This window comes from Gouania willdenowi, chromosome 11 (assembly GCF_900634775.1).
Source record: "Gouania willdenowi chromosome 11, fGouWil2.1, whole genome shotgun sequence".
NCBI lineage: Eukaryota > Metazoa > Chordata > Actinopteri > Blenniiformes > Gobiesocidae > Gouania > Gouania willdenowi.
Genome location: NC_041054.1, coordinates 4999639 through 5025072, shown reverse-complemented (window position 1 = coordinate 5025072; position 25434 = coordinate 4999639). Strand labels below are relative to the sequence as shown.

General features: G+C 37.4%; 1 protein-coding gene across 1 annotated transcript in view; it reads left to right on the top strand.

Moving 5' to 3' along the window:
* LOC114472572 (exostosin-1c-like) overlaps window positions 1-25049 on the top strand; it is a 101930-nt gene extending 76881 nt beyond the window's left edge. Inside the window, exons 3-8 of the mRNA XM_028461892.1 lie at window positions 12236-12329; window positions 16786-16893; window positions 17219-17338; window positions 22882-23014; window positions 23233-23351; window positions 24903-25049. Coding sequence (XP_028317693.1) covers window positions 12236-12329; window positions 16786-16893; window positions 17219-17338; window positions 22882-23014; window positions 23233-23351; window positions 24903-25049 — 721 coding nt within the window. The remainder of the gene's footprint in view (window positions 1-12235; window positions 12330-16785; window positions 16894-17218; window positions 17339-22881; window positions 23015-23232; window positions 23352-24902) is intronic.
* Window positions 25050-25434: the final 385 nt, after the last annotated feature.

The following is a 25434-nucleotide window of genomic DNA, read 5'->3' as shown; positions in this document are numbered from 1 at the left end:
TCTGCATTAATCCCACCATTCTCATATTAAATGGATGCTTTAATAAAAGCTTTTCTGCTTTTGTTATTCACTGCTGCAGATTGTCCACAAAATTGCACAAAAAGCAAACAAAAATCTGACTAAATTGGACTTTTACTACATTCTTAGTTCATACTGAGGTTAATATGTATAAGTGCCAGTTTTAGGGTTCTCTCTTTTGGTCCGTGTTCACATTGGTGCGCTGTGGTTTGAGGCAGAGCTGGACTGGGACAAAAATTCACCAGTTCACGACATTATAAGTTATTAAGTCAGTGACGCTCAACATGTGGCTTTTCATGTTCTAATGTATTATTATTATTAATAATAATAATAATAATAATAGATCACATTTGTATAGCGCTTTTTTGGACATTCAAAGACGCTTAACATGGGGAATAAGACAAAACCAGAAAACCCTAAAAGGGGGAAACTTTTAAATCCCTGTTTATCTATTTATTTTGGCCATTTTGCAAATCTGTCCAATTTTTTCCGCTTTTCATAAAGTTCTGACACTTTTTTCACACTTTAGCTACCTTTTGCCAATAAATACCTTTTTTCTACTATTTTTTGTCCATTTTTGCAAGTTTATTTTCACACTTTTATCCAATTTTCAACCAAATAAGCTAACTTTTGCCCAATAAATACCACTGTTTCCCTTTTTCCTTACATTTGGCCTCTTTTTGTTCTGCATTTTTGCCCTTTTTCACTATTGTTTGCCACATTTTGCTATTTTAAGCTTCCCTTTACTATTACATACCACCTGGTTTCCTTATTTGCCCATTTTTTGGACACTCTTGACTGCTTTTGACCCATTTTAGTCACTTTACATTCTTTTCTTGCCACTTTTAGACCATTTTTGGCCACCTGTTACCATGTCTGCCTCTACTCGCTCTTAAAAAATAAAACAAAAAACGTAGCAAACCCAGACAGCCCACTGGGATGATGCTCGATGTTCCAGATGGCCCGTCCAACCCTGGATTGAGGTGTAAGTAACAGTGTTAAGGGATGAGCCGACGGGAAAGTCGTGACCTCTCAGATTAGAGATCTTGGTCATCCCTTCTCTGTGTAATTAATGGAACGCAGGGACAGAAACGGATAGCGACGGAGAGGCAAAGGTGAGCGTGAGTGCATGTGAGCGGTGATTAAAACTGGTGCTCGGTGTGTATATATTGTGTGTAGATGTGGTTGCACTGGACACGTGGCTCAACCAGCAGTGCTCAGCATCGTTATGTCTGCAGGAGAAACAGAGAACTGTGATAGCTGCTGCTGAGCTTAGCAACACTGTGACTTCATCAGCGTTTCTAACTGGAATGTTCATGTTCTCCCTCAGAGACGCCTTTAGGTGATATCTGGCTCCTACAGTGGAAAAACAGGCATGTGGGGTTAATGGGAGTCTGTTCTTTCCATAGCGGAGATAGACTCCAGACTCCAGTGCTATCTATCATTCAAACATGCAAGTTTTATTCTTTTTTTTTTTTTTTTTTTAAAAAAATAGGGAAAGAAAAGTAGATTCTGGGGCTGTCAATCGATTAAAAATAATGTCACTAGTTAATCGCACAATTTTGCGATTAATCTCATTTTTTTTTACTTAATAATAACAGTAATATATAGATTTATATAGCACTTTTCAAAGCACGTTACAAAGTGTTTTCCAAAGGCAGCTATACCCTAACCCTATATTAGAAAATAAAATATATAAGGTTTTGGAGATTAAAACAGTTTAAAAAAAAAAAAAAACAAGAGCGGCCTATTGACATTGTATTAGTATTATCACACGACCTCAGAGTTCAGCAAAATATAGTAGGTAATTTGCGGGAGAATTTTTACTGTACAAATTACTGACATGGCAGATTTGCACGGGATTAACATCACAGACATTCTCCGCAATTATTTCAAATTGCATGTGGTCCCTAATTAAAGCTAATCCCGTGCAAATAGGGCTTTAGTTGCGTTAATGTTTTTTTTTTAACAAATTTAACGTTTTAAATAATCGACTAAATTAAAGCACTAATGTTGACAGCACTAATAGATACATGAAGAAATTTAAATAAAAAATCATATTTTGAAGAAATGTTGCTGGAATTTACAATAAGGCTGTACCTTTAAAACCAAAAGAGTCACACAAGAGGAAAAACGTGGAGTTTTCAAAGGAACATTGAAGTCCATAAGACACATGTTATCTTCAGAAAAGGCTAACATTGTTCTATCGTATCTGTGTAATAAGCCTATTACATAAGATGTTATTCTACCTTCACCTTGATCCCTGGAAGATCATAAAACACTGTTCTAATCCATGTGAGCGTGTATGATTATATAAGACACAGAATATAATTCTAATAACAAGAAATAAAAACAGAGACAAGATCATTCTTTTTTGGAAATTTGGACTAACTTTTAAATAACGGATACTAATTTTTTAGATGTTGCTAAAAATGTAACATCCTGCTAAGAGCTAATCATCAATTTTGTGAATTACCCATTTTTTGGCTTTAATTCCAATAAAAAGTTTCCAACTTTGAAAATTCTTAGAATTTTGCAACCTTAGTTAAAATGTTTGTTTTTAAATGATATTAATTTGCAATATATCCTACTACTTATGTTTGGATATGATAGTTATTTAGTTACCGTACTTCTGATTTCTGGTTAATTCCAGTAAATGAAAACGTTATGATTTTTAATATTCCCTAAATTCTTAAGAGATTTTCTAACCCTTTGCAACTCTGATGGCGTCTGTAAAAGTAATGTTTTTATTTGTATTTATTTTGAACAAGTTTTCTCAGCTCAAAGCAATGTCACAGCCTGAAATAATAACACTGAAGCAGCCTTTTCTCTACACGTGGATCATCTCTCACACTTAAACGTTAATCGTCTCAACTTCAGATGGAGTTGCGGTTTCCTCGTGAGGTGTGAGACTTGTGATATGTGGAGTGTTGTGATGTGATATCTCTGCGCTCATACGCCACATTCTGAGCAGGAGGGTTTCCAGTGGGATGGATTGGATTCGACATTTGATCCCATTTCTATTCCCCAGTAGACAGACGCTCAGAGACTGGTAGCTGTACTCACTTCACCTTGTTCTGGTTTAAACAGACGAGACACAGTAGAAAGCACATAGTGGAGGTAGGCACACGTCTCTGAAACTCCCGATAGCTGATATAAATATCATTCTGCCTCAGACGATGGAACCCATGTGTATGATTTTCTGTATTTAATGGACGAGCTAGAATTTAATTCCAGTTCCAGTGAAGAATCAAGGAAGTGGAAGTAATAAGAAATAAGAAGGAGGGATGGAGGGAGACGGCTTATCCGTCCATCTGCCGTTAGGACACGGAGGCGACGAGCTTTCTGTGTCCGTCAGGGCCAGATCAAACACAACAGATCCAGGATGGGATTAAACATCTGGATGCACCTTCTCATTCTTTTTAATACACGCGCATTTACGTGTTTTCAGGAAATATCAGGACTCGAGCTGGAGCTTTGGCGATAAGAGCGTTTCTATGCTGGGTTTAATACCACACACACACACACACACACACTATTTCATGTTTAGGTGACATCTGAGACCAGGGGTGGACCGGGACAAAAATTCATTATCAGTGACACCATGTGGAAGCAGTTATTAAATCAGTGATTCTCAAAATGTGGCTCTTTATGTCTTAATTTTAATTATTATTCCCCCAGAAGACATTAAAAGGGGAAAAAATTGAAACCCTTTTTACCTATTTCCTTTGACCATTTCGCAACTTCCTTTGTCCCATTTTTGCCTCTTTTGACACTTTTTTCAGATTTTAGCTACTTTTTGCCAATCCATTTTTTTCATATCTTTTTGACACTTTTATTAAATTTTTGTCCTTTCTTAATTTTTTGTGGGCCATTTTTCATCCAAATAAGCTAACTTTTGCCCAATAAATACCACTTGTTTCCTTTTTTCCTTACATTTCGCCTCTTTTTGTTCCACGTTTTTGTCCTTTTTTACTTTTGTTTGTCACATTTTGCCTATTTAAACTAACCTGGTAGGAGCTAGATTGATGTGTAGCCCCTCCCTCTAACTCGAGTTCTCCACATGGATCTGTGTCTGGTGGATCCTTTTAGAACCAGGGAGGGACATGAACAGGATGCTTGAAGCTGATTGGGCGAAGCGCCTGTCCACCATGATTTGTTTTAGCGGTAACAAATGATGATGTCGTCATCATCATGCGCCGAAGAGACGCTGCTACAACAACAACAAGGCTACTTTCTTTTGGGATAGTAATGCTGCGGTCATTATGTCGTTGAGTGACTTTTGCCGTTTTTGCAACATGAGTATGAGAGTTAAAGGCATGTTAATCATCCTCCTGCGTCGACATCTTTTTATTTTGATTCCGAGCTATGCTAATAGCGGTAGCCCAGCTAGTTCCTCTTCCCCGCAACTGCACATGTGCCAGTTTTGCTTCGGCGCTTCTGCCGTTGTCACACCCGGATATCCCGCCCTAAACCACAACACTGCCTCATGATTGGTTCGAACCGCTTTGGTTCGGTTTCGAAAGGCAAAGGCGGGAACAGCACAAGATGGATTCTGGTGTTTGTGAACACCAGGAGAATCCATCTTACAGGAGAGATTACATTAAAGCTACCTTTTCCCATTACATACGACCTGGTTCCTCTTCATTTGCCCATTTTTGGCCCAGTTTAGTCACTTTTCTTCTTGCCACCTTTTTGCCATTTTTGTCTACCATGTCTGCCTCCACTCCCTCGTCAAAAAAAAAAAATAATTAGTTTACCGGATCGGCCCACCGGAGCGATGCCCGGTATGCCAAATGGCCAGTCCTCCCCTGTTTGAGACCAATGGATACACAGAATATTCTGGTATATACTGTATATATCTTATGGAACACATAAGGACATGGAGGGACTTCACAGAATGTGTGTGAGGTTCCTAATTTGACCTCTTGGTGAAACAACAATAAATTAAAAAATAAATAAATCAAAGATTGCACAACTTTTACACATTTAAATCACTTATTTCATTAATCTGTGATAAATTAGTACAATTAAGACTTCAGAAAGAATGTATAAAAGAATAAGGATGTAAATAACGCCCCCATTATTCTAAGTGTTGAAAATGTTGTCAAATGTATTGAAAACAAGTGCACTTATAACACAGACGAGCACTTTGCATCTGCATATATTAGTTATACCACTCTGTTTAATGTTCACAGTGTTGTCGTTAGGGCTGTCCCTTTAACGCATTAATTGCAATGAATTAATCACCATAAAAAAATGACGTCGTTAATCACTTTTTTTTTTGTTGCACTCCAAACAGTGCGCAATCTTTCTCATTTCAAGAGTCCCTGGTATACCCATTAATTATAATACTGAAGCACAGACTACAGCTATTGTAATTTGACTTAAAACCTTTAGCGTTAGCTCACTGATTAGAACTCTTTTCTCAGTGCCTTATGTTTGACACCTGCAAAAACTCGGACATTAGTCCATTTTTTTAATTCACTTTCACATCTTATTTTCAGATTTTTAAAATCATTCTGGTCTCACCAGTGGCTTTTAAATACATTCAAGGGTTTTGTTTTGGGTTTTTTGCGTGCATTTAGTTAAATATAATACTTTTGCATGTTGTGCTTTCAATGAGTTGCAGACACCTTGTTTTTCTCTGTCAAATGCATTTGAAAGAAAACAAAAATTGAAGAGAGAATGGTTTTCAAATGAGATTTCTTTGGTCTTTAATAGTGTGGTATAGAGTATAACACTAAATGTTGGTGTATAGACTTAATTCCCTGCACACTGAAGCTTAGACTCAATACTTTGTCTACTGTCTTTTATTTTGACTCCTTTTCTACCCTTATCTTTTCTCACTTGTCTCATTTCCTTTATTTTGGTGTTCAGGGCTCGATTAGATTCCCTACATTCAAATCCAGCTGTGCTAAGTCTGCTCCTGCTTCTGTCTGATGACATATTTATTGTAAGGTATAAGTACTGGCTGACCTATCGCCTGCAGACAGATGTAGGTTTAGTTCCTGCCGCAGCAGCTTCAGTGGATGCGTGCACATTTTTGGACGAGTGTGGAAGAAAACAGGAGAAATCTTTATGTGCTGCAGATATGTACAGGTTTCTGCTCTAAATCAATGTTCTGTGCTCTTCAATATATGCAGTATGTTGTCACAAAAAGGTGTGTTTGTTTTGTATAGCGTGTTTCATACACGAGGCAATTCAGTGTTCTCTACATGATTAAAAAGTGCAGCAGAAAACATTTAACAGTTTAAAAATCAATAAGAACATTAAAATCAGCAGTAGAAATATGTAAAATCACCATTAAAAACATTAAATGAACAATTATATATGAAAATATGAAAATTCTCCCTCTCAGTCATATTCAGTTAAAAAAAGTGCCTTTAACTTGGCTTTATAAACGTTCACATCGGATCCTTAATTTAGGATTAAGAATATCAGTTCAGTCACAAACAACTGTTTGGATTAATTTAAAACAATCTGAATTCATTAAATGAAATGTAAAATATTAAACTTCGAAGGCAGATCTATCTGCAGGTTTTTTGTAGACTCTATAGCTAAGAACAAGGTTTCTCAACTTGTGGGTCAGGGCCCATAATTGGATTGAAAAACAAACAAACAAAATAACATGAAAGAATTGATTTTTATGAGATTTTATTTCGTTTTCTCCTTTTGAAGAAAATTTCCCATTAATTCACATGAAAATTCTCAGAATTTTGCAATCTTAGTTTAAATGTTTTGTTTTTAATTTTTATTATTTGGAATGGAAGCAAATTTCTGGTTAATTTCAATGAAAAGTTTGTTTTTTAATCTCAAGGTTTCATTTATTTAACATTTGATTGACTTTGATCCCCTGACATGTTTCGACTGCCAACTGCCAGTCTTCCTCAAAGGCATCTACTGCTTTGACGCTTTAGTTGAATAATTGAAATCATTACATATTATTTCATAAAAGAAGACAAAACGAACTTTCTGGAATTAAAAGTTGTTGTGTTTTAATATCCCTGAGCTTAAATATCCTAAACCTTCTGCTCTCTTTTGTGTTTGTGCGTTGACTTTAGCGACTTTGCTTCTCGATGACAGTGGCGAGTATTGACATTAGCCTGTTAGCGCTGTGTCAGCTAATCTATAACCTCTCTCAGGAGCACATTTTGTGTTCTCACATGCCAACAAACACACAATAGCTCACGCACGCTCACTTTCTGTCCACGTCTGACCTTTTACGGGAGCGTAACTGCATCTCAAACTAAAGCAGAAGCTGCTGCCAATCAAGACGCAAGCCCCGCCCCTTCCCCCACCTCTCACCTCTCCGCTTGGACTCAGTCAATAATCATTAGCGGGGCTTCCATACGAGTGAGTGATGGATGTGTGCAGTGCACGCAGCAGCGCTTTAGGGAAATGATCATCAGAGCAGAGAGCGTATTTACTCATTCCAGAAATAGATAAGGAAGATTAAAAAAAAAACAAGGTGACATAAAATGTAAGTGAGGAAGGAGGCAGAGAGGCTGATGTGTGAGTCACTGATAGGACTGAAAGAAACACATTTGCTTATCAGACAAGCCCAAAGCACACAAAAACACGCACGCTCACACAGTCTCGACTCCGAGTGGTGCCATCTTGGTAAACACAGCTTTGATGATATGGATATCACACAGAGACGATGCCTTTTACTTGAAGGGAGACAACCTGCTGCGTGCCGGGTGTAAATGTGTGTACGAGAAAAAGACGCTGAAGCCTCTCTGTCTATTTTTATCTGTGTAAAGTACAATTTTCCATTGAATTCTTTCACGGTTCCATATGAGATTTTTGATATTTTTTCTGTGTGCGTGTGCGTGTGCGTGTGCGTGTGTGTGTGTTTCCACAAAGCTCTGCTAAGGTCTGGGAATATGACGAGTGGTGGACTGGGACAAAAATAATCAAACACCACATAGAAGCTGTTATTAAATCAGTGATTCTCAACATGTGGCCCTTTATGTCTTCATTTTAATTATTATTCCCCCAGAAAACCTTAAAAGGGGGAAACTTTTTAACCCCTATTTATCTATTTCCTTTGGCCATTTTGCAACTTCCTTTGACTCATTTTTGTCCCTTTTGACAATTTTTTCAGACTTTAGCTTCCTTTTGCCAATAAATATCCCTTTTTTAATATTTTGGCCATTTTTGGAAGTTTTTTCTTGACACTTTTATCCCATTTTTGTCCTTTCTTTTCTGTTTTTTTTGGCCACTTTTCATCCAAATAAGCTAACTTTTGCCCAATAACTACCACTTGTTTCCTATTCCCTACAATTGGCCTCTTTTTGCTCCACATTTTTGCCCTTTTTCACTATTGTTTGCCACATTTTGCTCATTCAAGCTACTCTGCCATTACATACCACCTGGTTCCTCTTTATTTGGCCACTCTTGATTGCTTTTGTCCAATTTTAGTAACTTTTTACTCTTCTTGACACTTTTAGACCATTTTTGGCCACCTGTTACCATGTCTGCCTCCACTCGCTTGTCAAAAAAAAAAAAACATCGAGGACCGGACCGGCCTATTTTGGGTCAACGGCCCACTGGGACGATGCTCGGTACGCCAGATGGCCAGTCCACCCCTGAATATGACTATAAACACGAGTAGGTACAAAAAAAAAAAAAAAAATTAACACTATTTGAAGTTTTATACATAAAGGCTGACTTTACGCTGTAGTTATTGTGACATGACTCCTGTCATTAGCATGAATGTGTCATGAAGGTTGTCATTAAGTGTTGTTCGTTACCCTAACCCAGGGGTCTGCAACATAAAATATATAAATTGATAGTGGAATTTCAAACCCTTTGCTGAGTCCCTACTGGCCCTACATTAGATATGTGCTTTACATTGGAAATCTAACGTAATGCACATTTATCATCTAATGCATACTCCCATTTGTCATCATGTAAATTGAGCATTACACTATTGCAGCCTCTACAGTAAATGCACATTACTATGCAGGCAGTATAGTGCACAGTGGTTCTTGTTGCTGAATGCAGAGTGTGTTTAAGCAGCATTTACCTGCAAGCAAAGCCCAAACGCAGCCACACACTGACTCACTTATTATTCATTGACATAAAACAGAAAATTTGCATTCGTTTTTTTGGGTCATTTTAATGTTTTTTTTCCCCCAGCTGTTTACTATGCAAGTTGTTTACGTCTTAATTGTGAACGCACTTGGGCCTGAAAACTAAAATATTCTTTCCTTTAAGGGTTAACCATCTTTAAGTATACAAACCATGCTCTGCAGCTATGTGTTTAGTTCTGTAGTCTCCATGACAGCAGTCGAATTTTTATAGAAATGACAACGTGACAAAAGGACAAAAAAGTCAAACCAGGGCTAAGACGGCAAACAGTTGGCCTGCCATTTGTAGGTGGAAAGTGTTTTTAAATGATTTAGTTGCTCCCTGCGACTGAGCACATCTCCTCATTAAAGAACAGCAGACACACACACACACACACACACACACGACAAATTTTTAAGCACATGAACATCAGGCCAAGAGACAGAAGTGGGTCATACTAACCGGCTCAGTCTCACCGTATTTAAAACAACGCAAAGGACTTTCTTGTAAACACACGTGCACACACACACACACACACACGCTGCATGCTCAGTTGCTTACGTCAACAAGCCCCAAACAAAGTATATTTGCTCATAGATTAAACACGTTTACTTTAAAAATACAGCGTACACTCCCAGTTTCATATTTATTCATTCCCTCACTGATGCAATCCCAAGATTTATTTACGTTTTAATATTTAAATGCACATCTTGGAACAGGATCCCTCAGAGACGCAGTTTATTAATTAATCTATTTAAAATAATAGGTTGATTTGTGTGTATAATGTACACACGGTGATGCTGATGGTAAAGGTATGGCTGCTTTTGTGTGTGTTTGGATGCATTGGGATTAAATCTGCAGCACATGGAGGATCCACGATATATAGAGCAGTGTGAACCGATGCCAAGATGCAGAGGAAGGTGAAGACTGAGGATGATGAAGACGATGGGTGTGGCAGGAGGAGGAAGACGACAGGTTGTGTGTTTTGTCATTGCTGTACAGCAAAACATTTTGATTTAGTCATCGTATTTCCACTAAAATAAAAGTTAGTTTTCGTCCACATTTAGTCATCAGGACTGTTACAGGTACAGTGAAGTTTTGATCAACTACCGTAAATGACACCAAATAACGTTTTTCTAAGCTTCTACATGACTGACATGGCTAATTTTTGTTCAGATTGATGTAGGACCCTTAGTGGTTACAGATGATATGAAATTTTGGAAAAATTTGATACTGAGTGACAATAAATCATGTTTAAATACAGAAATCTGTAGTCCACCCAAAAAAAAAAAACGAGAGATTTCCATCAAATATAAAGCCAATTCTCAGTAGGGAAGGCTAAAAAAAAGCAGAAATAATTTAACTAATGTATGGACATCAACTGCAGCAAGTTTGGTGGTGATAATAAATAATAGGCCAAAGATGCACATGTTTTTGTATATATAAAAAAAAAAAAGTTCAGGCAGAAGCCCACTTTGCCACAACCGTGCCAAAGTTTTCCACAAGTATGTAACTGTAATATGTTAGTCAAATTGATTCCAATCGTTATTAGTTTTATGTTTAACCACTAGGTGTTGCAATTTGATTTGGAAAAAAAACACGTACATTTTTATTCAGGTTTTATTCAGCTCGACCTGTAGTTTCACGTAGGCTCTTGTTATATAGCTCTGTGTTTATTTTGACACAGAAGGTGGAAAATGGCAGAGTTTGCCGAGTTGTCAATTTTTCTCTCTTTGAACATAATTAGCCTGGTGTGTGTGCTGTGGTCTTTTGTTCGAGTTTCTTACGATTACGGACGGACAGGTATAGAATGTGTGATTTCATTCTTTTTTCTTTTTTTTTTTTACAACATTTAGACCCGTGAGAGTCACGGAAGCTGGAGCTGCCCCCTGGGGCGTGTCCAGTGGAGCTGAAGAGGTTAAGATTTTAGTCGACTAAATTTGTTACAGAGAGTTGACAAAAGATTTGGAGTTAAAGATATAAGAGTTTCAGTTACTATTGATTCAATTCAATTCAAATAGCATTATTTTTCCATTAGGAACTTCCTTTGTGACGGAGTGTGAGTGCTACAAAATGATCACATACATATACATACACATGGCACATTTCAAATACCATAAAAAGCTTCCTAAAAAGCTGCAACATGTACACGATATTTGAGGTATTACAACAGGTACGGCTTAGTTAAAAAGCTTGGCATAAAAAGGCTCGGCCTTGTTAAGCCATTTGTTCAACCTGATGTGATGGTATTAATATTTATAAATACACACAGACAGATTTGATGTGGTCAATGCTTATAAGACCACGTGATCACATGGGTTCTGATTGGATCTCGTCCAATGTGACGAAATTATAGTTACGTTTTTATAAGTTGACGAAAATATCAGTATATTTTGATAAAGTTTTTAATTAGTCATTGTCTCATTCTTGTCTCTTCAAAAACTGTAGTCTACAAAAACTGTGGCGAAAATCTATTGTCAACAAAATTAATCTTGGTGTTTGGTTTGTTTGTCATGAGACTGCTGAATGGTGGAGTGCATTAAAGCTGCAGTATGTAAGTTTTTTTTCTTCTAGTCATTTGGTCAAAAATCCATTGCTAAGAGCTCCACAGTTGTGCGCGTCCATGAGGACACCGGTAAGGGATGATACGTTTCGAAACAGGGAGGGGGAGGGGGGAGCATGGTTGTTTCTCATGATTCTACATACTGCAGCTTTAATTGGAGTCAAGCTTTCACTGGGCCGTCTGTTGAACTCCAGCACGGTTTAAAACCAGAGCGTTGGTGTGATCGGGAGGAGCTACGTTTGCTACTGGGCAAGGGTTCAGGTCTTGTTGGCAACACAAATCAATGCAGAAATTATAGAGCGTGCTACTTATGAACTCAGTGATGGATAAATATTCCATCAGATTAGGTGCAGCTGTGCCTTCAAGCTATTCTGACTAAATAACCATTAAGAAGAGATTAACTCTAGATTGTTTTAGGTTTTTATTATACATTAAATGGTCTTCATCTTAGCCTATACTCCTTTATCACTGTTGACTGTATTTCAATCATGTCTCGCTTTTCAGAACTTGACATTTCCTGTTCTTTTTTTATTGTGTTTTCCTCTCTCAAGTCTCACGTCTTTGTCTCTCCAACAGGTTCGATTACCAGGAGCTTCTCCACAACTCCACCTTCTGCTTGGTGCCACGAGGTCGGCGTTTGGGCTCCTTTCGTTTCCTGGAGTCACTGCAGGTACATTTATTCTTCCCCCACAAATAGATATAACCATCCTTCCATGTTTAGGGTTATGCATGTGTTCCCTAAAGGGCAACGTTTGAGATAATAAAGCTTTATTAAAGGAGAAACGTGTTTTTACGCCCCTTTTATCCTCGCTGGTAGAAAATATACACATTGTGTAATTAGGACATAATTAGGATTAGCAAAGATTAGGACATGAGCTTCAATATTTAACATTTTACTAATAAGACCTCATCTGAATGGTTCTCACTGTCACAGCCCATTGTTATAAGATAATAGATTAAAGGCCACCACACACAGAGCGGATTTTGATTCCATAACAAAAAACTCTGTTCCTGTTCGCTCTGTTTGAGGTCCCAGATCTAGTCCGTAGCAATCCTGGCAATACCGAAAAAAAAAACAACGATATTTAAGGACCTATCCTTCCTGTTTGCTGTGGTATAGGGACCGCTCCGGACTGATTAATGCTGTGGAATAGCTCACTGGCCAATAGGAGCAACACATAAAGTCACATGACTGGCGAACGAATAAATAAATCCATATAAGATATTGAGATTTCGACAAACACTTGAACATATCTGATTAAAGGAAGCAGAGTTGGTGTTATGTATCTCCTGGTGCTCCTTGTTTCATGGTGTCAACTTGTGTCTGTTGACGGCTGCCGTTGCTTGCGCGAGCTCTCACAAAAGCTGTGTAATTATTTTCGTAAAAGTCTCTAATTGTAAATTTTCCAACATCTATTGTTTGCCACGCACCAACCACACAGTCAATAGTCAATCACCAGTTTGTTGGGATGCTACTTGGACTATAACACTGAAACAGCTGAAACAACCACAGGCGCATGACAACAGGAGCCGTACCAGAAAACTGCTCATAGATACTGTACCAGCTGACATAAATCAGAATTAGTTCTGGGGATTGAGAAGGGCTGTAGCAAACTTCCCAGGATGTTTGGTCCTGTCTGGTCCTACAGGTTAACTCAAGGGTTCTCAACCTTGGGGCTGGGACCCTGTTTGGGGTCACGAGACACTGGGAGTGGGTCGCCAAATGTCTTAAAGAAATATTTTTTAACAATATGTTTTCTGCATCTACACCAAACTTGCCATATTATAACCCATTTTCATCACTTTTTTTGACATATTTTTTTCTTTTCTGTTGTTCTTTTGCCACTTTGCCATCAAATTTTAATGCCTTTTCTGCACATTTTTTCAAGTTTCAAGACATTTTTGGCACTTTTTCCACCTAGTGTCACATATGTTGACCCATTATTGTTACTTGCAATATCTTTTCATATTATGCTTATTTTTTGCCAATTTAACCACATTCACGATCTCTCATGCCCATTAAATGTTCCTACTTTTAAAATTACATTACCCCCAATTAATTTGCAACTTTTAACTAATTTCTCTGATTTTTAAAATCTCATTTCACCACCTTTTCCACCATCTTTGGTCACTTTTAACCCATTTTATTTCTGATTAAAACAAGGATTTGCATCTGTAAGATGACTATATACTATGGCACAAATAATAATAATATTTTTGAACAGTGGATATTATTCAGATAAATATATAAATAAATGTGGTTATCACAGATTCATAGAACAATGAACCATCATTTTGATAACTTTATGGATGGACCCCAAAAATCTCTCCCCTTTATTCCCGATTATATGTCCCTGTCTCCACATGACTGTTCCTCAATGTTCATGTCTATGTTCAACCACCTTCAGGTACAGTGGGGGTCCCCGGTCTCTGGAACTTTTATTTTGGGGGTCGCAGGCTGAAAAGGTTGAGAACCCCTGGTTTAACTGACTGAAATGCTGAAATAGAAGGGCCTGGTTGGCAGTGCTAGGTAACTGATTGGTCCCTGTGAGTCAGTGTTTAAAGATGCTAACATTGAAGTATTGTGTATTAAGAATATGTTTAGACTCTTGATTTTGAAGTACAGTTAAGATATTTTCTCATGGAGGACAGAAAATACTCTTTTTGGTCCAAAAATTGTAATCAAGGAGGTTATCCTAGTATTTGGTTCCTCAGTAATTGATCCTAGTCACCCTTTGGTTATACGACTGACTGGATGCGGCCTTCCCCTCATGTTTTCCGTGGCCACATTTCCCTTTCACAGGAAGTTGTTGAGTCTGAACGAGATCCAACTTGTACACAAGACAATCAACAAGGAAGTCCACAGGATGCATAATGTTGACATTCCCAAGCCTTAGTGTATGTAGTCTTGGGGTTATTGACACCTTAATGGTCACATCTGCAAGTGTTTTCCCCCTCCGGCTATTGTGCAGCTTTCACCACAACGCCTTTGTTTGCTAGCTGCTTGGGCTTTCACTTAAAAAAAAAAACGGCCCCATTAACAGGCACACCACGCACTTACACAAACACTGGAATCAGTCATGTATCAGTGGAACGTGCACGCACGTAGACACAGTCACGAGGGCGGGAAACAGTCAGTCCGAACCTGTCACAGCTTCCTGTTGTGTTCACTCTGCCACCCAAGTGGACTGGGTGCAGGAAGCAGCAGTAGCTGTTTTTAGATGTGCCAAACCCTGAGCTATGTGGCTGTAATGCTGTCCAGGGTGTGTGTGTGTGTGTGCTGTGTGTGTGAACATGAACAGAGCGGAAGCTTCTATACGAGTGGCAGTCTGCCTCACTGCTGATGTCCACTGAACGGACAAATTAACACACTTGGCATGGTGGGAGAAGACTGTTCTCTCCTTCCTCCCATCTTCCCTCTTTGTTTTTCCTCCTCTGTTTTTTACCGTTCTCTAGCTCTACCTCCCTTTGTTTGAGTCTCAATCGTTTTCGTGCCAGCAGCATCCCAAGACTAGACCTGGCAATTACCTCGGTGGTAAAACAAAAGGAAAGTTCTCCCAGCTTTCCAATGTACACTCAAACATTTCTACACTCCTCCACATGCACGGTTGCCCTGAAGCCTCCCATCTCTACTTCCCAATGCAAATAAACTAAGAACAACCACAGCGCAGACATGTTTGTTTTACTCTACCTTCAGGCGAAGGGTGAATGAGATCTTGTTTGAAATTCAACCTTGTGGGCCTCATCGTTTTGGGAGTAGAATCGGGCGAGCCAGAGGCTGCATTTCTTATTCTGAGGCCTTGGATTATCACTCTGAGGATCTTTATATGACCTTGCTGTGACCTTTGGCTATTTCTGACTCCCGTTCAAATCCTCCTGTTTGTCGGAGCCTCCTTCAGGAGCGTTATTTCTCAGAGTAAATGTAGGAGTGTGGAGGCCTTGGTGGTTTGATCTTCTCTAGTTTAACAACTCAGAACCACCAACACTCCACAGGCCCAGTGGGGTAGAGTCAAAGGACAGGATGAGTGGGTCAACAGAAGCAGATAGACTTCTCTGAACCAGTATGAAGGCAGCTCGATGGGGTAGTGGTTAGCATGTGTTCCTCACAGCAAGAAGGTCCTGGGTTTAAGCCCCTTGGGTCCGTTCTGTGTTCAGTTTCCCTCCATTGGTCTGTCTGTCTATTTGTGTTTGACTTCTGATGAACTGGCCGTATGTCCAGGGTGTACCCCTGACTAGGATCTATTGAGAGCCCAGCGACCCTGAATAACCAGTGTACCTTGACTACTTTTTTCCCATTTCATCTTCTCTCTTGTGGTTTGCTGTGACATAACCTGAAAGCAGGGGTTTTTAACTTGTTGGTCACTTTTTTGTATTTGCCATAAACCTGTCCCAAGGATAAATCTTGTTTTGTTTTCACTAAAAGGGAAAAAAAAAAATACTTAAAAAGAATTTGTTGGTTGACTTTTCTTTTTTGCCACTTTTTCTTTAAAACCTTTTGAGAATTTGAACATTTCCAATTTGCTTTCAATCAATAAGCATTGGTATCCAACGCACTGGTCCAATATTTTTGGGAGTCAAATGCTAATATAGTTGACTGTCAGCTAGTAAGAATGGTTAGAAGAGGCGAACACATGCAAAAGGGCAAAATATACCAAACTGGTGGAGGAGTGAAGAAGCAGTTCTTGGAAAGCTTGTGGTTGCCAATCTAAGTTTGTCACTCACTCATTGCTGAGAACTCTAAGATTTCTTGGACTCAAAGGGCAGATGTGAGATGAGCTATTAGAGGCTACAGGAAAAACACTTGGACACAACAAGTCAGGGACTGATCTCCTCTGACTGGGTCATCAAGAGTGTGTGATGATCAAAGACTCAAAACACCCAATAAGCTCAGATTCACTGAATCCTTACTGGTTTTGTGTAAAAATTGCCACTCAAAAATTGTCTATTTTTCTAAAGTTTCCTTGTCATGTATTAAACATTTTTTGATAAAGTAAAAGAAAAAAGAAATCCTGAAACAATGTTTCTCACTTGGTTTTGAATTCAGAGTATTTGTTGTTTTTCTCTAACAATCTTTGTGTGTGTGCGTGTGTGTGCGTGCGTGTGTGTGTGTGTGTGTGTGTGTCCAGGCGGCGTGTATCCCAGTTCTATTGAGTAATGGCTGGGAGCTGCCGTTTTCTGACGTCATACAGTGGAACCAGGCCGTCATCGAGGGAGATGAGAGATTACTACTTCAGGTAACAGACTTTAAACAGTGTTGCTGGGTGGCGTGAGTGGGGTGGGGGATGTGGGGCCTCATAGAAATAAGGTTATCAGAATGAGACACAAAGTGTAAAGGGAATATTAGATTGTGATAGGAATTAGAAAGCTGGAGATAGGAATGCCACTACGGCCTACATAAAAAGGATGACTGGCTGTAGTAGAGAACAATCAGAAACCACAAACATAGACATAGAGATGTTAAAACTAGTTTTTATGACTTGTAAGTTGACATTTTCAGATGTTTTTTTAAAAAAGTGTGTTTTTAAATGTTAAACTGACCCTCATCCTCTTCCTCTGCAGGTGCCATCCACAGTGAGAGCGGTTGGGAATGAGCGAGTCCTGGCACTCAGGCAGAGGACGCAGATGTTGTGGGAAGCTTACTTTTCCTCAGTGGACAAAATAGTCCTCACCACACTGGAAGTAAGTCTGGACACGCTCACTGTCCGTGATGAAACTTTAGAGGTGGTAAAAATGTTTCTGCACAACTCAACCCATGAACCAAACCAACAGATAACCCTCAAAGTTACAACTTAGTTAAGTTAATAAGATGTTTTTAAATAGATTTCACTAACGTTAGCTCAGGTTTGTAGCCTAGGCTAATAAAGCCATTAACTCATTCAGTGCCAGCCATTTTCAGATTTTCTACCCCCTCAGTGCCAGCCGTTTTTCAGTGCCAGCCAACTGTTAAGGCACAAAACACATTTTCAGTTGCACTTTTAAAAAGAAAAATAACTATTATGCAGTTTTGCATTATTTACTATAGAATCAGAATTTAAATTAATAGGCTTCTTCTTCATTTGTGTTATTCCTTTATTTATTTCATTTAAGATTTATTTTTAGTTAAATTGCTTTGTTTTGAATAGTTTATCAAGGGATTCTTTTGACAATGAAAAATAAAAGGAAAATAGTACAGTATTTTCTAGTTTGTTCCCGAAAAAAATACAGGAATATTTTTCAGTCATCGTTTCTCTACAGTCCCATTTTGTAAAATAAATTGTGAGAGAATCGTATCGTGAACCCAGTATCGTGAATGGAATCGTATTGGGAGTTGAGTGAATCGTTACATCCCTAGTTTGAAGCATCTCACACTGTCGTTACCAAATATCCACCAAAATGGCACCGAAAGCTCCTCCTTCAGACATGATAAACCCAAACGTAGCAGTGTACTTACTTTATTCTGACCTCTCTGCATTGTGATACTTTTCTGTATTATGTTCTTGTTTTATTTCCCCATTGAATTAAAGAAAGTATTAAAATGAGGAGAATACAGTAAAAAGATATGCCAAAATTTGCCAAAATAAAGACTTGTTAGAGTACAGGTACCTGGAAAAAGATGATTTAAGTACAATATGGTGCATTTTTGCTCCGTTACTTATAAATGTTATAAATAATTTGTACTTATGCAATGCCAAGCTGAAAATGACAGCTGTCTGTAGCAAACTGAAATCAAATGTCAAAATTTATAATAGCATGTGTATCTGTATCTGTGTCCTTGACGGGGAAAAAAAGCAGAAGCAGAGTTTTTTTTTGTGTGTGCGTGTAAAACCACACCACTGTAAACTAAACACTGGTGCTACTGGTTTCTACCATCATGTGAGCCTCTCTCTGCTGGTTTGAAACCATTTGAATCAAACTGCCCTGCCATCATTACGATTACAGACTAGTGATTTGGGTCCCGTGCTGCATTTCTGCTCTGTTTCTGTTTTTAACTTCAGCAGGGGATAAAAAATCCGTTAATGTATAGAAATTATGTGTCATTACTTTACAGAGCTCAGCCGCAGACGGCAGATACCATGACTCCCGCTCACACTGTCGAGCTCCTTTTTCTTTTACAGCTGAAATATACTTGCTTCATTTTTTAAGCTGGAACATTCTTTAAACGTGCATGTCCAGAGATTAACCCTGAATTCTCAATGAAACTTACAACAAACATACATCTAAAGAAGAGATGGGTCGCTTTTATCACAGTGGAAGCAACAAAAATGTGATTATCTGATCCATTATCAACATTTATGTCCACATTTAAAATAATGACCAATATGAGCATTAATACAGGAAAAGAACATTGGGGTTACTCACTAACCCACTTTTTGTGTGTTTTCTTCTATATTTGCGCTGTTTTGTGTGTTTTACTACTATATTTGTATTGTTTTGTGTGCTATTCTTCTATATTTGTGTTGTTTTGTGTGTTTTATTCAATATTTGTATTGTTTTGTGTGTTTTTCTTTTATACATGTATTGTTTTGTGTGTTTACTTCTATATTTCTGTTGTTTTTTGTGTTTTCTTTTGTATTTGTGTTATTGTGTGTTTTCTTCTATATATGTGCTGTTTTGTGTGTTTTTCTTCAATATTTGTGAAGTTTTGGGTTTTTCTTCTATATTTGTGCTGTTTTGTGTGTTTTAAGTAATTATTTATGTGTTTCTCTGTTAGCAGGACTACATCAAAAGTGCTAAGCAGATTTTGTCAAATTTCTAAACAAAGATAGACCTAACGCCGTGGGAAAAACTGGAGGGTATCTGGATCAATAGACTGATTCTGGATCAGTTTTAAAAAATGGAAAAATCCCTTTATTTCATTAATGGAAAAATCTCGAAAATTCACATCTTGATTTGTAATGAATTTGTTGACTCAGTTGTGTTGGTTTAGTTTATCGATTAATCCGAGTTTTATGTCTTAAATATGAAGTCAGGGGAAATCATAGTCACATTTTAAATAATCTGAGTGCATGTGTCATATATAAAGTCCCACTTATTTGAGTCCATTTCTCAGACTCAGTTCGAGGTGCACAGGAAGGCTTTCTAACGCATATTTATTTAACAGTGGAAGAGGCTTTGTTTTATTTAAGTCACGATGATGATTGGTGCTAAAATGGGAAACTCTGCCAAACGCGCCAAGATTTGCCAACCTTGGTGCGTCTTTGAACAAACTGCAAAGACTTCAAAGGTAGTGGCTCCATCTGGGAGAATTTCCTTGGAATGCCTTGGGGTTATGTGACGGATAGAGAGGAAAAAACAACCTCCTTAGATGAGTTTTCACACACACACACACACACACACACTGCCAATATCAATTTTATCTTATAAAAACAAGAGCTTTACCTCGCTGAAATCTGAGGAAATGGCACGGCGAGCTGCAGAGTTTGGGATCTTGGTTTTTATAAAGGCAGGAATGGCAGCCCCTTGTGTTTGGCTGTGAGGGATTTATGCTGGAGATGATAAAGGAAAGGTTCTGGAGGTTGGTGATAAGCTGCTTATATACATACAGCCTTGCCGAGGGGGACCTCACCCCATGGGAAACAGCTGTGCAGTCAGCCTCAGGTCAGAGGGGTTGTCACTGCACCTCCCCCTGTTGGTGACAAACAGGAAATACAAAAGTAAAGCAGTTGGCTCTACTGTACACCAGTGCTTCCCAAACGTTTCCCACTTAAAAAAAAACATACTGTGTCATATACAATAAAATTTGTCTCAGAATTGTACCTATCCTGTTGAGTAGGCCTGGGTAAAATATTGAAATTCAAAATATATCGAGATATAGAAAATTACAATATCACCTATATCAGATGTGTCAAACTCATGGCCCGGGGGCCAAATTCGGCCCTTTGGAGCATTCAATATGGCCTACAGGAGAAAGTAAAATTCAATCTTTGTTTGAATGAAGCTTAACATGAGTCCTGGTGCTTATATTGCATGATTGGAGTCATTTTTAATATTAAATTGTTGAAAAATCGAAATTCTCACAAAATCCTTTAATTTTTCTCAAATTATTACACAATATTTCCCTTAGAGGAATAGAAATTTGTCACAAATCTTGGAAATTTAAAGTGAAGATCCTCTAGAGACTGATATCTATTATTTTTTATTAAGGTTTTCTGAACATTTACAGTGGAAAGGTGTAACACACAAACATTATCAAGTAATCAACTTGGCAGTGAATCAATATGTCCTTATTGTCCGGTAGTAGGACTGGTGATGGCTGCGTCCTCTTTCTTGCTTGGATATTTCTTACATATTTTGTATTTCATGTATACACAGAAGTGCACATAATGTTGAAATTACTTGTTTTCCTGCATAGAATAGCTTGTTTTGTTTTAAAATACTTTTTTTTTTTTTGTTTTAGGAGTCGCTGCTTTCGCTTCTTCTCAGAACAGCATTAAAACCACAGTTAAATGGATTACTGAGTGCGTCATAACCCACACCTTCCCCTATACAAGCCACACTACAGAACTCACTCACACGTGCTGTCCCTCATAGGAGAAAAAAGCCAAAAGTGGAACTTATTGTGCAGCTGTTTGGTAATAAATGTGCATGTGTGGAATTTTTCATCAACAATTATGAACCAGAATTTTCTTTTTGGTAAGACTTTGAGTTAAAGAATATCGAGATTCATATCATATATTGCCATATTGAGAAGAAATATCAAGATATGAGTTTTGGTCCATATTGCTCAGCTCTGCTGTTGAGGAATAATTATATAATAAAAATAATAATAATCTGTAAGCACAAAAGAAACTGCTTTGTTCAGAATTAATTACTTGTTTGCTATATTTAATGAATCAGCCTACTAGCATTTTCAGTGAGAACCAATGTTTTTTTATTGGAAAAATAAATCTACCTAATCTATCTGTCACTGTAATGTTTGGCTAAATTTCATATTTGTGTTTTTTTTTTTTTTTTATGTGTCAGTCAAAGGTATAAATCAATGAGATTCATGAAAGTCAGGGGGAGCAGTGTGACTGGCCATGTAATGCATGTTCTCACCACTAGAGGGCACTCCTACAGAGGCCAATGTCTCATTTGTTTGCAATGCATGGAGGCTCCTGACTGCTGCTCTATTTATATTCTAGTTTCTAATGTCACTGTTTTTAGCGTTTATTCACATACCCCTATGATGATAAATGTGTGTACCCCTGGGGGTACCCATACCATACCCATAGGGGTGAGTATTGGCAAGGATGTTGCAATATGATACATATCACGATACTTGGGTCACGATATTTTGCGATATTCTACACAGTTAATATCAAAATTAAACGTAGAGATGAAAAATCAAGTTTACTGTATATGTTCATCAAGAGATTTGATCATTCAGAGGACAAATTGAGTCAAAACATCCTATTTATTGTTTATTGTTGGTGTTTTTGTACAATTTCACTGAAAAAAAGAAAATGCAGTGTTACACACTGCCATCATAAAATAAAGTGCAACAAGTTTCTTTTCACTGAAACTGCTGTGTAGAAGTCTCAAAGTAACCATGACAACATAATGACGGCATTAGAAAACGCACGTCCACGAAAATGTGGAAAATACAATAAGAAAAATATTGCTTAATTATCAGAGAGAAAAAAAAAGTGAATTTTTGTTGTTTTTTCAAATCAATTTAAAAAAAAAAAAAACGATTTATAATTGACACCCAAAAAATCGTGATATATCGTGAAATCTTGTTTTTTTTTTCATACCCCACTTTGGGAAGCGTTACACATTCCAAGATATATTTAGCTCTGCAACACTTAGGAGTCTCTAAATCCTCCTAAATGTCCATGAGGAGGTTCTGTGTCCAACACCAGCTAAAGCAAAAAGGACACGTTTCTGATGCACAGTTGGAAGCAGCGATCTTGTCATGCCGAACTGCTGTTAGCTTAGCCGTTAGCGTCAGATGAGAGTACACTTCTGGGTCACGTACTTTGGCCAATCGTAATGGAGAAAACGAATAAAGGTGTTCGTTTTCCATTTTTCGTTTTCTGTACCGAAGCAAAAGAGCTTGAATTAGAAAAACAAGGCGTTTTCCATTTTTTCATTTTGGTTTTGGAAACAAATATCAAATAATACTGTGTTTTTTCTTTTTCGTTTTTCATGTTTTTGTTACATAATGATGAACGAATGATCCACAGATTGACTTGAACCTGTTATTAGTTTATAATCTTTTGTTTTTCATAAAGTGACTCTTTACTGCTTCTGTTCATCAGATCATCAAGGACCGGGTGTTTTCTCACGTATCGAGGAACAAGTACATGTGGAACTTCCTTCCAGGAGGTCTGCTGGTGCTGCCGGAATATTCCACTCACCTTGCACATTTCCCCTTCTACTACCTTGGATTAGGTAACGGCTCAAAATCGTCACAATCATGACCATCCAAACGGTGATCAGTCAAAGTCACGCTTGGATTTTATTAAGCATTAATTCACAGTGTGTAACCAGTTAATATTGTGTTTTTAAACTGAAATATTTATTGTTTAAATAAGTTTTTTTTTATAGCAGCAGATTCATCAGTGTGTGTGTTTTTATCCTTGTTTCTATTGTGATGTTTTCCTCCTCAGGGGTCAGCCCAGGTCAGGAGTTCACTGCTGTTATTAACGCCGTCTCTCCACTGGTGTCCCAGTCTCAGCCAATCATGAAGCTGCTGCAGGTGGTTTCCAAGTCAAAGTACTGCTCACAGGTGAGTGAGTGAAGGATGTGGTCACTGTGTCAGAGACAGGATCAACTTTGTGATTTCTGACATCTTAACGAGGGTGGAAAAATGGAGGAAATGTGGAAATGTAGGTAATATCAACAAATATACATTGATTTTTTTTTTTTTTTTTTTTAATGACCGTATTTGGAAATTGGGAGTCATTTTAAATGACGTGTCAAATATCTAAACATAAAGATTAGCATCCATTCAGAAAAACACAATTTAAAACAACATTTAAGCTTAAGCTTTTTCAAATTTGGAAACTTTCCATCGAAATTACAAGAATTAATTGGAATATTTCAAAGTTGAAGGTTTGCCCCTGAACAGAGATGTTAAATATATTTGGAAAAATATATTAAACAGATAGATATGGATGGATAGATGGATAGAGATAGAGATAGAGATAGACATAGAGATATATATATATAGATAGATAGAGATATAGAGATACAGATCGAGAGATAGATGTAGAAGATAGATATAGATGTAGATATATAGATAGAGATAGAGATGATTAAATAGATATATATATATATATAGATATATATATATATATATATATAGAGAGAGAGAGAGATAGATAGAGATATAGATGATTAGATATATATATATATAGATAGATAGATAGATATAGATATATATATAGATAGATATATAGATAGATAGAGATATAGATGATTAGATAGATAGATATAGATATATATATATAGATAGATAGATAGAGATAGAGATGATTAGATAGCTAGATATATATAGATAGATAGATAGATAGAGATAGAGATGATTAGATAGATAGATATATAGATAGATAGATAGATAGAGAGAGAGAGAGAGAGAGAGATGATTAGATTGATAGATTTTATTCTAATTGTACAAAGTCCTACAACACAATGTGTAGCAGTTTGGAACAGTGTTACAAACATAAAAATAGAAAAACAATAAAATCTTAGTAAATTAAAAACACACAAATATTTACTTAAGATGAGGTTAAAGGCATATGTATATAAGGTCAAGTACAGCAGTGCTCAACTCAAGGCCCAAGGGCCAAATCCGGCCCTTTAGAGCATCAAATTTGGCCCACTTAAAAAAGTGAAAATTATTAAAAAAAAAAAAAAAAATACATTTTGCAATTACCAACTAATTCAGTTATAGATATCTAGGCCCCTACAGATACAACATTTTAATTTAAATCCACAATATTTATAGTCAATAATAATTTTCCAGTTCACATGACAGAAGTCGTTTTTTTTTTTTATCTCAAATTGTTGAAGCAACTCTTATTTGTTTTAAATTCTGGCAAATGTTCCTTAAATTATTTCAAGAAATTTCTCCAAATTCTGAAAATCAATGACATTTTTTATTAAGATCCTGTGGGGACTTCCATACTTTATCATTTATATGTATTTTATTTTTAAATCTGTGGCCCACTTTTAGTTTATTTCTAGACAGTTTTGTTGCTGTCAGTCATTTTCCATTTGTTTCTTTTATCTGAGTGTGTGTGTTTTCAAGACGTTCTTTTTTCCTCCTGATGCTCAGATCATTATTCTGTGGAACAGCGAGAAGCCGCTGCCCAGTCGCAGTAAATGGCCCCCGATGCCCGTCCCCCTCACTGTGACAGACGGCAGGAGGAAGGTGAGGATGATACTGATCACTGCTCACACTCAGTCACTGACGTCTGAGTGACAGGATGACAGATTATCAGCCTGGTTACACATCTATTCATCTTTATTCCTCTTTATTCATCTTTATTCCTCTTTATTCATTTTTATTCCTCTTTATTCGTCTTTATTCATCTTTATTCCTCTTTATTCGTCTTTATTCCTCTTTATTCCTCTTTATTCCTCTTTATTCCTCTTTATTCCTCTTTATTCCTCTTTATTCCTCTCTATTCATCTTTATTCCTCTTTATTCATCTTTATTCCTCTTTATTCCTCTTTATTCCTCTTTATTCCTTTATTTCGTCTTATCTTATCCTCTCTATTCATCTTTATTCCTCTTTATTCGTCTTTATTCCTCTTTATTCCTCCCCACCTCTACGTCTGTTTCTGTATCAAACTTGTGCCACATT